We start from the raw sequence: 15,089 nt of genomic DNA on the forward strand, positions 1-15,089 counted from the left end.
TGATGGAAAAAGTCAATCGACTGAATTTTGAATTCAAAAATCAAGTGTGATTTCAGCAATTCAGTAGTCGTTTTCTTGGTTTGACTAAATCAGTCGACTGGGATGGTAAATCCAGTCGACTGATGACTTAAAAAGTGAACTGGTATAAGAGGTAAGTGCACTTCATGGAAGAGATACACACAACCATTCAAACTCCAAGCTCTTGTGCCCTACTAATCAAGCAACCATCTGGTGTTCGACCCTAAAGCTTGGAGCAACTCCTTGAAGAAGAAGAAACACTCCCATTGTGTAAACACTTCTTTTCTTCTTCTTCTTGTATTGTTTGCTTTTTGTGAACTTGGTGTAACTTGCTGTAAGAAGGTTTCTCCGCCTTCGGTGTTTGTCCGAGAAGGAGAGGAATAGTGAAAAAGTGGCTGAGTGAAGATCCTTGGATTAGTCGCCTCAAGGAGGCGGATACCAAGTAAAATACGCGTTGTTAGCATTGTTGAGTTGTGAGGGAGTGTAGAGTGTCTTTTCTTCATTGACAAAAGTTCGAGAGAAGCTATTCAACCTCCCTTCTAGCTTCACAAGGTCCTTACACCCTCTTATTTCCTCTAGAACAATCTTACTTATGGGCTTGTGGTTCATTACATAGTCCTCTTTTAAAAATCAGGCATTGGTGCTAACAATGACCTTCTGAAAGACTAGCTCTTTTGTATATAAACATTTATGAAATAAAGTATCATAGTTTTGGTCAAATGATTGCAATATGGTGTATTTTGCAATAAAGTCCTCTTAATTTACATTGTAGATAACTTGGTGTCTGTGAGACACAGAAGACCATGATTATCGGTCCCTTGTGAATTATAAACTAAGGCTCACAACCAAGATGACTTTGGACAAACCATCGGGAACGGTTGTAGTGTAATTCGGTGACTGTCTGTCTTGACTGTAGAATTACACTAGTGCACTTTGTGTGTATTGAGTAGGACCATTGAGGTTGTTCGATTTACACTGACTCGCAAATTGAACAAGACCTCTGTTATTATACTTATGCACTCTTAATCCCGATGTAATAAATGGGCACCTATACTTAGTAATTATTGCTTTGATTTACCAAAGGGTGAGATCTTTCCGTCAGATCAAATATTCTCGGTAAGTTGGGTGATGTTACTATCTATACGGTGTGCCATTAATTATAGAAGGAATCCGTGTCCCAGTAGGGCTGATGATGTCCCCTTGGAGAGCTCATAAGGATTGTCAAGTCAAATCTTGCAAGTGGACTTGGTCCGGCTGACAATAAGGTTGAGTGGTACTATTCAAGGTCTTAGATGTCGATTATTGAGTTGTCAGTGAACTCAGATAATTGACGGACATACGATATCTTAAACACGGGGAGCAATGCATAAAATAATAAGAAGGAACCCATAACGTAATTTGGGGATTGGATTGGTAGTGCAATAATGATCCTCTAGTGGAATGGATCGTTGTTGATGGATGTAGGTGTGTATTCGGGGTTGAATATGGGATCCGAAACCCATCAGAAGGCCAGATCCAATACCTCCTCGAGGTCCCCGCTGTAGCCTAAAAACATCTTCTTAAGATGCGACCGTTTGGATGAGATTAGTTCTCGACCGTCGGATGAGATTTGTTCTCAACCGTTGGATGAGATTGGTTCTCAACCGCAGGATGAGTTCGTGGATGAGATCAACTTGTATCCATGGGATTAGATCAAGTTGCATCCGTTGGATCGTAGTTAATAAGTTACATTAAAAGAGATTATATTAGAACCGTTAGATGAGATTAAGTTGCGTCCGATGGATGAGATCTCTTCGGTTCGATTTTATTTCTCATTAATGCAAAATTGGTTCACCTTGGTTCTCCTCTTGAAACTTAGGGCCGGCACCCTTATTCCTATAAAAGGATGGGAGAGGCTACGGTAAAAGGGGGGATCATGTTCTTTTCTCCTAAAACTAGGGCCGGCGGCCTACATGCCTTCTTCTCTTCCTCATTCCATGCCTTCGCCTCTTCCTCGCTGAATGCTCCCATTGGTTGCATGGCTTCGGTCCTTCGGCGTTTTCATGCAACGGATTGGAAGAAATTGCATGGAAGCAATTACATGGTGAAAGGATCAATGCTCCCATTGGTTGCATGGCTTCATGTGGTATGGTTGCGGCTTGCATGGAAAATCATGCATGTGTGGTTTCGGCTCATGGCTTCATGTGGTATGGGCGGCTTGCATGGAAAATCATGCATGTGTGGTTTCGGCTTGTGCATGGAAATCATGTTTGTGTGGTTTGGGTTTGTGCATGGAAACCTTGCATGATTTGTTTATGCATGAAAACCATGAATGTGCCTTGTGGATTCCATTATGGGAGGTGATCGCGATTGAGGAGAGGATAAAGGAGTGCTTTTTCCTTGGAGAAAGAAGAAGCGATTCCAATATTCATCCGGCAGCAGTAACGGTTGCGGTTCTTAGTTTCTGGAGGTCCGTTGCCCACACAACGTCCAGGAAGAAGTTAGGAATACAGCGGAAGGCTCCGAGGTCATCTAAAGGTTCTGGTATGAATTTATTTTTTCCGCAGTCTAATTTTTGTACTAGAACTAGTCGTAGAAACCGTAGAAAGTAATTTAGGAATCGGCGATCCTGAAGGATCGATTGACTTAGTCTTTTGTAGACTTTGTCAATTGATCCTGGCGGGATAAAAATTTTGTCCTGTGGGGTTCTATGCTTTTCGGAGCGGATAGAATCCGGAACATAGGACGGAGATCCAGAACGCCAACATGCAGTTGTCCACTTAATTTATATTGTAGATAACATGGTGTGTGGTGTCACACACAGAAGATCATGTTATCAGTTCCTTATAAATTATAAATAGTAGCTCACAACCAAGATGGATAGGGACAAACCATTGGAGTGGTTGTAGTGTAATTGGTATTAGTTTATCTTAACTATTAAATTACACTAGTACACTTTGTGTGTATTGAGCAGGACCGTTTGAGGTCGTTCGATTTATACTGACTATATAATCGAACTAGACCTCAGTTATTATGGATGTGCATGCTCTTAATCCCTATATAATAACAAGCACATATACTTAGTATGTATTTCTTTAATTCATCAAAGGGTGAGATTTATTCGTTAAATCAAAAGGCCCGATGAGTTGGGAGATAATGCTATGTATATGGTGTGTTGTTGATTATAGAAGGAAACTGTGTCCTAATAATTAGGCTGATGATGTCCCCTTGAGGAGCTCATAAGGATTATCATGTAAATCTTGCAAGTGGACTTAGTTTCGCATGATAATAAAGTTGAGTGGTACTACTCTCGGAATAAGAAGTTAATTAATTGAGTTGTCAGTAATTCAATTAATTGACGGACATACGATATCTTAAACACAGGGAGATTAATGCACTCATGATAAGAAGGAGCCCATATTATAATATAGGATTGGTGAGGTAGTTCAATAATAACCCTTTAGTGGTATGGGTTATTATTGATGGACTTGAGTTGGGTGTTCAGGGAGAACACAGGAAGCCCAAGCCCATCAGGAGGCCAAAACCAATTCCTCCTCTAGGTCCCTACTGTAGCCTCTAGATAAAGCCTCGTATCCACCTGAGAGAATTCTGTAAGAATTTCGGTTAGGAAATTCTGTTAAGAATTTCTGAAATTCTGTTAAGAATTTTTCTATGAAAAATTCTATTAAGAATTTCTGTTAAGAATTTCTGTTAAGAATTTCCGTTATGAAATTCTGTTAAGAATTCTATTTCTTCTAAATCCTAAACAAAATTTTGTTATGATTTTTTCATAGAAATAAGAAATTTTGTTAAGAAAATAACAAAACTTAATAAAGAAATTTTGTTAAGAAATTAACGAAATTTTATTAAGAGATTTTGTTAAGAAAATAACAAAATTTAGTTAAGAAAATTTATTAAGAAACTAACAAAATCTTATCAAGAGATTTTATTAGATTTTTTCTAACTAAATCTGAATAAGAAAAGTTTGTTAGATTCTTTCTAAATTTTCTAAGATGGCATAGCTATAAAAGGGAAGGATTAGGAGAGGGAAAAACACACTTAACCTAATCTCATCTTGTGTGGCTAGCGCCCACACCTCCTAATTCTTTCCTCTTGTTCAATCTAGGGCCGGCGCCCCTTAATCTTCCCTTGGCTCTTCTTCAAGCAAGGGCCGCCCATAATGTTTCCCCTTGGTTCTCCCTTAGGGCCGGCGCCCAAGGAAGGAAGAAGAGGAGGAAAGGTGGCACCCATGGAAGAGGAAAGAGGAGAGGAAGAGAGGAAAGCTAGGTGCCCAAGATCTCTTCCCTTTTCCTTCTTATAGCCGGCATCCCTTCCTTAGTTCTCTCCTTGATTCTCCCTTAGGGCCGGCGCCCAAGGAAGGAAGAAGAGGAAAGGAAGGTGGCGGTTTGGAGAGAGGAAGAGAGGAAGAGAAGAAGAGAAGAAGAGGAGAAGGTGGTGCCTCTACCATAGGTTCTCCCTTCTCGTGTTGCCATCGGATTGGAAGAAAGGATTAGAAGGAATTGGGTGGAGTCATCTTGGAGGATCGTTGCCCACACAACGTCCAAGAAGAGGAGAGGAATACAGCAGAAGATCAAGAGGTCTTCGGGTATGTACAATCATCTACACAACCTACAAAGAAGAAAGGTACAACTACTTCATTCCGCTGCATAGTTGTTATTGTTTTCTTTGTATGGATCCTGAATACCAACACAAGAGCCCAATGATCTTATGCATCGATCAAGCACATGGTTGATCGAATATGAGGGTTGCTTGAAAAGAATCCGTCTTCAAAAAAAATTTGTCTGGCAAGAATTAAACGGAACGGAATTCCAAGAGCTCATTATCATGCTATAGTGTAGGATAAAATATCATATTTATTGTTGTCAAACATTCTTCATTGTATATTTTTCTAGCCATTAGGGAATTATAATGTATAGCCTCATGTTCTTGCAAATCAAACACTACAAGGTGATAGTGTTTACTTTAGAAGTGATGCAATGGATAAAAAATGTATCTAAATCCATCATCGACATCCATTTTGATCGTATGTTCGAATGTTGTAGCATACATAATATTGAACGTGTCCCGTGTAAAAATCATAGTCAAACTAGGGCATACAACAAATATTTAATAAACTTTTATGTTTAATAGAAAGTAAACTAAACATATTGGAAATCCAACACCATAGAATATCGATGGCTGGTAGAAAGAATCATTGCGCTTCACCTCATCAACCAATACAATAAAATAAGCATATTGAGGCATTCCCCGTCGGTCAATGATTTCCAATGGAATATTGTAAAGAATGACTACATGTATAATATGACTGAATCTATTGACCAAATAGCCTAGTGGTGGAGCTGGACCAAAAAAAATCTAAAAACCAATCATAATTGCATCAAAGGAGAAAATAACTCATAAAATTAGGACCACTGAAACAAAAAATAAATTTATTGTAAGAGCAGTTATCTCACTTCAACTTCATCAACTTCTTCAGTGTATCATCAACCACTAAATCCATATTCTTGCCAAAATATTCATAAGTTTGTTGCATATTAAATGGAAATATTCATTGTTAAATTAAAAATAAACATCACTATGTAAATTAAATTTGGCTACCTCAATAATTGTGTTCATAATCACATCAAGGATTTCAATTTGATTTGATTCAAAGGACGACTTTGAAATGTTCTTACCTTTTTGAACAACTTCTTCAATTACTTCTATATTGATTTGTTCATTTATCTCTTGGGCACCCGAAAGATCCTCATCCTCAACATGTGCATTTTGAATTCCACCCCACAGAATAGGCTCTACAAAAACTAATTGTTTATCAAGGTTCATTCTTTTGGGTGCCCTCTCACAGGAGAAACTTTTTCTTACACAAACCTTTCTCCTAGTCTCGGGAAGGCCTTTTACTGTTTGTGACATATTTTTTTATTGTGTTGGTTGGGTGCCTAGATGCGCTAACTTGGACTGATCAACGCCCCTTTTTAGTTCAGATATCTAACTCTTCAGTCCAGTAATTTGTAAATATTTTGAAGTTATCAAACTTTCTTTTTCAACAATTAGCAATTTTTAATCATGTATCATTTTTTCTCTTTCAGACATCACCCTCTCCATATCTCTTTTAACCTCCTCTATATGGTGAAGAAGATCTTGATTTTCTTTTTCCTTCTTAGAGATAATCAGGTTATTATCTCTTTTTGACCTCCTCTATACGATGAAGTAAATCTTGAATTTCTTTATCCTTCTCAGACATGATGAGTTCTTTAGCTGTGTAGGTAGAATGTGATTCTGTAGTTCTACAGACAGTTCTTTAGTTAAATTCATAATGATCATCTCCCTTCATTGCACAGTATAACTCTTGAGGGCACTGCTGTGATGTATGTATCAGGGGATTGCTATGATGCTCCTTCAATAATAATTTCAGGTTGTTGAGTTAGTGGAGGAATTTCCAATAGCATATATATTATATTTGAGAGGTATCCTAAGATAATTGCCTTATAACTGTATTATTTATTGGATAAATAATAATTTACTATTTGAGTGCACATTCTCTATATGTTTGATTAGATCATAAATTCATTTGCTGAATGCCCATAATATGATTCATAACATGAGAGAATTTATGATTGGATCACAACTAGTGAGCATCTTTACATGTGCAATTATGAATGTATTAAAACTATCCCTAGTCGATGAATTGGTGAGCATGAACGTCATAAATTCTATTGAGACTAGTACATTTTATACTGCTTGATTTACCAAGCGATTGTTCCTCACTAGCTGGAGACGTTGGATGTTGAGAGTTAAATATTGATGCTAGTTAAAGTTAATTAGTTCATTGGAGTGACATACAATGAGACTTCATATGGCTCTATGCATATAGAGATATGTCAATGAAGATTTCAGTGTAGCTTGAGTGCGAGTTTCCTTTGATTTATGGTATTCAAGTCATCTTGGTCATAGAAGCTTATCATTTGACATCTTAAGCAAACATCTCCGAGGAAGTGTGGATCCGAGATGATTGGGTATAAGTTAAAATGTCCAAAGGTATTTGGATAACTCATAGAGGATTCACCGCTCTTTGAAAAAGGAGATGTATACCCTACGACCGCTTGTCAGGATTATTACTAGAAGTCTTTGGCCAAAGTATTGCATGTCAAGAGTATGATACTCTTAGACAAATATATGAGTAACTTAAATCCACAAGATAAGAAAGAAAGCTTGGGTTAGGTGTGACATAGTTAGCCTAGTAAGGACTGACACATATAAATCGTGTCCTAAACTAAGCGGCTATAAGATAGTGAAAGGAATGAGGCACGTTTCATTGTTGATGTTGAAGGATTCAAAAATGATTCTGGAATCAATCGTTAATTTTCTGATCAATTGGGGGGCATGATGTACTACTAGGTACCACTCATGATCGTTCCATAATTAATGATTAATTATGAATAGTCAACATAGCCAGAAACTTATTGGGTCATACATACTATAAGTTTCTCAGAAAGATTTAAAACGAGTTTGAGAATTGAATTCTCAGAATGAGAGAAATAAAATCTGGTTAGACCAGACACAGGGCAAAGATGATGGGGTTCGTCTTATAAAGATAAAATAAACCAAATTGGTTTGGTTCTAATGAAAAATATTTTGGCACATCGGAAGTGATGATGGGCCAGAGTTGCTGCCGGAGCGCCGGAGTTCCAGAGTTGCTACCAGAGCACCGAAGTTCCAAAGTCGCTGTTGGAGCCGTTGCCGGGTGGTTGTCGAAGCCACAACAAGGTTCTTGCCGGGGTTTATCGCGAAAAATTATGAAGATTTTGAAGATTGTTCCATCTTATCGAAAAGGTTTTAATTGTTTGCCCTATATTGGCTGTTAAACATTGATCACCAAAATCTATGCTGAGAATACGATTATCGGCGATAGTCAGAAATTTCTGAAAAATTATTGCGACAAGTGTTCTTATAAATTTTTCAATAGTAAAGTTTTCTCTCATATTGACCGTTGTCGATTGTCGGCTAGTATAGAAGATGGTGATGCAACTCGTGGCTTGGGAAGCTATCCAGACGAGAGCTTGGCGTGAATCACCGGTAGAGGCAAAGCTTTGATAGAGCTGCTCGATTGATGTCAATCTCATTTCCATTCAACGTCATTTGTCAGGTATACCTAGAATAAATTATTATTTTATAAAATTTTAATTTTTAAGTATGTCATGTACTTGTTGTATCCTGTATGCGTGTGTTACGAGTGTTGTAATAAGTAGTTGTAATTATTATTTTTCCTTCCACTGTGCACGTTTATGAAACGTATAAACACGCGTAACGCACTAGACTGATCCTAACAATATAGGCCTCTAAGGGTGTCAGAATCATGTCAATGATTATTTGCTCTGGGCGTAGACAGTCTATCATTCTTCTAACTGTGCCTACATGAGAGGTAGAACATCTCCATCTTAATAATCTAGGAACAACATGTGCTGGTGTGGATTGATGATACGAATGTGCTCACACATCCATACTTAGAATGTGATCATAATATGTAAACAAAATTAATTTACAAAAATTATATGAAGAAATAAACTGACTTACAACCAATACAATTGTGAAACCCTTTAGCATGAGTTTGGTCATTGTACTAACTCTCTCTGGTTTCAGTCACAATGTTACTGCCAAACCAATTAACTCCATTTGAGGAGTCATGTATCTATAAATCGTATCGCACTAATTATAATCACCAACCACTTTCTTCAATGCTTTCTCCTCGACTATATATGTTTTCTTATATGATATGGAAACGTCAAACTTAGCTTTTATATCTCTTTGAATAAACTTTAGTTTGTACTATTCAGAAGCAACAAATTGCTCTTCAACTTGCTAGGCTACAAATATGGATGTGCAAGATTTGTGGTCAGGTGTTTCCCTAAAGCTGAGACATTGGTGTTCTTGTACATATTTTATAACGGTGAACTCCGTATCTCCCCTAGCTACTACTCTCCATGTACATGGTTGATTGAAGCAAATAACTTTAATTCTATTTAGCCGGGTGTCAACTAGATTATATTTGATGTTTTTAAACATATCGTGCCTTACAAGTTCATCCTTGAACTCTTGTCAGAAGGGAAAACCTTATCCAATAAAAAATTCATATTTTTCTGTTGCCTCTACTTGGACTTGGTATTAATCATGAATTCATAACATATGGATCATCAACAAGTGAGAGCTGCTTCTCTAAGTCACTATACCGATCTAGGTTAAAATCAGCTTGGTCAAATTGGATATCATTGGCTAAGAATACTTCTGAATCTGTATTGCATTCTAATTCTACTTCAATCTACAAATATTTGATTCGTTTTGCCGACTCCATGTTGCCTCAAAATATTCTCTAAATAACATACTATCATTAGGTACCTCATCTTGTAATGGATTTGCTTCTTGATTTAGATCAAACTTCAAATTACTTGTATTTATGTTGTTGTTCAATATATTATTATTTTCACAAGATGGAATATTACTTGGGGCTACATTTATGGATTGTTGAATACCTCATTGTCTCTCCACTAAATATGAATCAATGGAGCTCTTACATGATTCAAGTTTATCAGAAATATAGTCATCCCTGAAAAAAATAATATTAGATGAGAGATGTTTGTGTGTAGAAGGTATATATGGTGTCCAATCTTGACCCTAAGATATGTAGACAAAATTATGATCGTGTATCAAATGACACAGACTGTGATATTGGTTTCTAAAGACCAACACCAAATTGATGTTGGTCTTTAGAAACCCAGCACCATATTGGTGTTGGTATTTGAAACTAGCACCACAACTTCATAAAAGTTAAAAATCATTTTGGTGAACACTAAGAGGGCATTGAATTAGTCAATAAGGGCATATTCGGACTTATGTTCACCTAATAAATACATAGGAGTTGGAATGGTTTGATCAGAGCCCTCTAAGGCCATCAATGGGTTTTGGTCGAAACCCGTTGATGGACCTAGGGGACTCAGATTTTTGAAAACTCAAAATGAGATGAAAGATAATATTGTGTAGAGGGTATACATGATGTCCAATCCTATTACTGACATACGTAAGTGAAGTTATGATCGTGTGTCAACTGGTACAAACTGTGATGCTAGTTTCTGAATACCAGAACCATATTGGTGTTAGCTTTTGGAAACCAACACCACAACCTGATAAAAGTTTAAAATTATTTTGACGAGCATTGGCAAGGCCTGAATCAATCAACAAGGGCATATTCAGACTTATGTTTACCTAATAAACACATAGGAGTTAGAATGAGCTCGATCAGAGCCTTCTAAGGTCATCAATGGATTTTGACCAAAACCTATTGATGGACCCAGAGGATTAGGATTTTTGAAAACTTGAAATGAGAAAGGAGAAAATATTGTGTAGAAAGTATACATAGTGTCCAATCCTATTACTGAGATGCATAGGCGAAGTTATGATCACGTGTCAACTGAGACAGACTATTGTGCTGGTTTGTGAATACCAGTACTATATTGGTGTTGATCTTCGAAAAGTAGCACCACAACCTGATGAAATTTTTAAATCATTTTTAGAAACGATGGGAGGACCTTGAATCAGTCAATGAGGGCATATTCAAACTCATCTTCACCTAATAAACACATAAAAGTTGGAATGAGCCCGATCAGAGCCCTCTAAGGCCATTAATGAATTTTGACCGAAACCCATTGATGGACCTAGGGGACTCAGATTTCTGAAAACTTGAAATGGAATGTGAGATGATATTATGTAGAAGGTATACATGGTGTCCAATCCTGTTAATGAGGCATGTAGACGAAGTTATGATTGCATGTCAACTGACACAAACTATGGTTGAAATGGGATATAAGATAATATTATGCAGAAGGTATACATGATGTTTAATCTTGTTACTGAGGCACGTAAACGAAGTTATGATTGCATGTTAATTAGCACAGACCATGGTGTTGATTTTATACCAACACCATATTGGTGTTGGGTTTTAGAAACCAGCACCATAGCTTGATGAAAGTTTAAAATCATTTTGGCAAACGCTAGGAGGGCATTAAATCAGTCAAGCATATTCGGACTCATGTTCATCTAATAAATACATAGGAATATAGGAGTTGGAATGAATCCTATCAGAGCCCTCTAACGCCATCAATGAGTTTCGATCAAAATTCATTGATAGACCTAGGGGACTCAAATTTTTAAAAATTTAAAATTGATTGAAAGATAATATTGTATAGAATGTATACATAATGTCTAATCCTGTTATTGACATATATAGGCAAAATTATGATAGTGTGTGTGATGTTGATTTCTCAATACCAACACCATAATGATGCTAGTCAAGGATGTCTTTTGAAAATTCTTAAATTTAAGTGTATTTTTAAATAAAAATCAAATTTAAAGTGTGCCATGTGAGAATTTGCGGAACGTGATTCATGTTTATGTCCAATTGCATGCAACGTACCAGCAGGATAAGATAACTTTGGAGCCCGCGGAGGGACCCATGTGAGAGTGGCGCCAACCGACAGCTGAGGGGCCAGCAGCGTGGCAAACGGATCGTGCAAAATTAAACGCTAGGGCAAAAGCCAAACTTATATATAAATATATATATTAACAATTCGACTAATAATTGCTGTGCAACCTGTAACATAGATCTATTTATATAAAAAAATTTCATGTCGTTCGGTAATAATTTGACTAGTTAAAAAAATAATTTATAAGTAATTTTTTTAAAAATATATAAAATTCAAGCCAATCTATCTTAGTAAAACAACTTGAGTAAATGAAACTAATTAATTTTACATTTTTAAAAAATATAGTAATAAAATTAAATGGATTTGCCATTATCTCACACATTTTGATGAATTAAAATTAATTAGAAGTAGAACATCTTAGCGTACGCTTAGAGAAGTGAAGAGAGGCTAAGAGAGTTAGGCCTGATGCGGGGAGTCAAGGAAGGTGACGCGGCCTTTCTTCAAGGCACCGCCAGGTCAAAGTCTGAGCCACGGCCCTCTCGTCTCGGTGGGAAAGACCTCCGCTTCGACGAAGCCCTCTCGTCTCGGCAGGAGAGACTCTCGTTCCGACAAGTCCTCCCCCTTGGTAAGGGAGAGTGCTCAACTAGCTCCCTGGCGCCGGGCGTCGACGCCGAGGAGCCTCCCTTTCAGAGAGTTTCGTCCTGTCTCTGTCACCTCCGCCTATAAACCCGACCACTCCGCCTCTATTAGGATAGACCTTAACCCTAACCCTGATCTTCTGACACCGACCACCGTCGCCACCGCTGAAAGAGGAAGGGGCTAGTCTGTCGTTCAGACGCAACCACTTCTGGCGCCAGTCCTTGTTACTCCGCCGCATTAATGGCGCTCTCCACCACATTATGACGTCCTTATACGTGGCTTCCTCCTCTAACCTCGTGGTTTGCACACATTACCATAAAGAAGATACGGGAAATCAGACTCGGGTTCCCCTATGAGCTTCCCCTATGCATATAGTTCAGAATAGAGGGGACAAAAGGAAGGTTCTTCTGGTGATCGTGTGTGGGCCCGAGGCGCATAATAGCCGTCTTCCCGTACGGAACCCAAAGGTTGGTTATAAAAGGAGTAACTCATCGCCATGCAGGAGGTCAGTGTCGGAAGAACTCTCTTACTTCTACTCTTACTGCTTTTTACCCTTTCCGACCGGAACCCTAACTTGAGCGTCGGAGTGGCTTACCGGGATCCCCCGGGGCGCCATTCTAACCTCCCTTGCGAAGTGTGTTTCAGGACTCTCTTGACTCGAAGGCATCCAAGGCGCCCTTAGTCCAACTTGATTGAGGAATCACCCGCGTCAGACGGTTCGTTGACTGGTGGCTTGACCCTCTACGGCATTTGGCCGGAACATTTTGGCGTCGTCTGTGGGAAAACTGAGCTAGACGTCGTGATGGTTAACACCAGAAGGACTGCTGACAACCGTGATTCGGTCGACGAGAGAAACCCGGGCGAAATGGTGTCCCTAACTCCCGCGCAACTGGACCACTTGGTGGACCAGATCATGCAAAGAGTTGCGCATCGGCAACAGCCGCTACTGCCACCTGCGGGGGAGGCACCTCATCCCCAAGCCAGTGGACAGCCAGCCAGCCAGGCCCCTGCGCCTGGCCCGACTCTGCCGCCAGCAGCGGCCTCCCTCCAGCGGGAAGCCCCACCGCCCAGAGAAGACTCCCATGAGTCTCGCACCGGGGAAGCCCCCCCCACATAACCACAAAGGTAAAGCTCCTGTCCCCCCGGAGGAGGGAAAGGAGAACACCCCCTTTTCCAAGGAGATCTTGGAACAAGAGCTACCCCGTCGCTTCCGACAGCCACAAATCGGAGATTATTCTGGCACCACGGATCCAGACGACCACATGTGCCGCTTCGAACATGCGGCTTTGCTACATCAGTACGCCGATGGGGTAAAGTGTCGGGTCTTCCTGAACACCCTGGCGGGTCCCGCCCAGAGATGGTTCCAGCACCTCCCCCGTTCTCCATTCGAACCTTCAAGGACTTCAAAGTCGCCTTCTTGCATCAATTCGCTAGCTGCCGGAAGTACCAGCAAACTCCACTGGATTTGTTTGCTTTGAAGCAGAAGCCCAAGGAGACCCTGAGGGAGTACCTCCACCGCTTTGATGGAGTCGTGTTGAATATGCCTCCTACCCCAACTGACGTGCTGATCAGCGCCCTTACCCAAGGACTAACGGAGGGTGACTTTTTCAGGTCTCTAGTAAAAAAAGCCGCCGGGAAGCTACCAGCAACTCCTGGACCGAGCCAACAAGTATATACATCTGGAAGAGACCTAGATAGCCCGCAAGGTAGACGGGGGTCCCACTCCTCGCCTAGAGAAGAAACCAGCTCCTCCTTCACCAAGATGAGAAGCCCCCCCCCGAAGCTGCTCAATTTCAGGGGCGGACGTGTCGTCCAGACAGTGGACTCGGCTCCCCTCTTCACCATGGAACCAGGCTCGACAGGAGGACCTCCCGTCCACTTTTGCACGTATCACCAAACTCACAGGCATGGAACCGATGAATGCCGAGAGCTTGCCCAGGAGATCAACCGCCTAGTGAAAGAAAGACAACAGACCCGAAGAGCTCCCTTTCCCGCTCCTCAGCACCCGCTAGCTCCCGATCACAGGCGGAGAGACTTTCCTCCACGTCGTTATCCGTCTCCCGAAGCTACCGCTCCCCGCCGGGATAGAGAGCGCCGCAGACGTCCTTCGCCGCCCCGAAGAAGTCCCCGCCACGACATTCCCCGGGAAGAAGAGAACAGGCAAGGGCGGCAGCGCCACAAACCCCACGGGGAGCGTCTGCACGCTCCCCGTGATGCCCCCGACAACACCGCCTATCGCGGTAACATCAACATGATTTCTGGAGGGTCCACCGATGGAGACTCGCACCGTGCCCGCAAGGCTCATAGCCGAAGCCTGGAGACATACAACGTGGAGGTAGGTAAGAATGACCCCCTCATCCACTTTGGCCCGCAGGATCTGACAGGGATATCTACACCCCATGACGATGCCCTGGTCATCCGGGCCACCATCGCCAATTATAATGTGGCCCACGTCTTCGTCGACACTAGCAGCTCAGTCAACGTCCTCTACAAGGAGGCCTTCGCTCAGATGCAGATCGACAGGCACGAGCTACACCCCATGTCCATCGCCCTCTTCGGGTTCTCCGGGCATGAAGTGCAACCCCTTGGCCAGATCAACCTACTGCTGTCTTTGGGAGAGGAACCTTTGCGGCGCACCAGAAGTGTCACTTTCGCGGTGGTGGACGCACCTTCCTCTTACAACGTCCTACTGGGAAGGCCGACCCTCAGCGCCTTCCAAGCCGTCGTGTCGACCTTTTACCAGAAGATCAAGTTCCCCGTGGCCGATCAAGTGGGGATGGTAAGTGGAGACCAAGGTATGGCACGTCGCTGCTATATAGATGTTGTGCAGGCCGGGTGCAAGAGGACGAGGACCGTCCGAAGTGAAGTCCAGGCTCTCCATGAAGCATCTCACACGCCTGCTCGAAGGAGGAAATATCGATCGTGCCAGGGAAGCTGAAACATGTCACGCAGATGGCCTCG

At 41.0% G+C, this 15,089-nt stretch overlaps 1 protein-coding gene across 1 annotated transcript; it reads left to right on the plus strand.

Moving 5' to 3' along the window:
- Positions 1–13,485: 13,485 nt before the first annotated feature.
- On the plus strand, positions 13,486–15,066 carry LOC141847565 (uncharacterized). Its single transcript, XM_074735622.1, has one exon. It carries the CDS (start codon positions 13,486–13,488, stop codon positions 15,064–15,066), a length of 1,581 nt encoding a protein of 526 aa, XP_074591723.1.
- Positions 15,067–15,089: the final 23 nt, after the last annotated feature.

This window comes from Curcuma longa, chromosome 16 (genome assembly GCF_044706935.1).
Source record: "Curcuma longa cultivar G26 ecotype Majalengka, Jawa Barat chromosome 16, ITB_CL_G26_1.1, whole genome shotgun sequence".
Taxonomy (NCBI): domain Eukaryota; kingdom Viridiplantae; phylum Streptophyta; class Magnoliopsida; order Zingiberales; family Zingiberaceae; genus Curcuma; species Curcuma longa.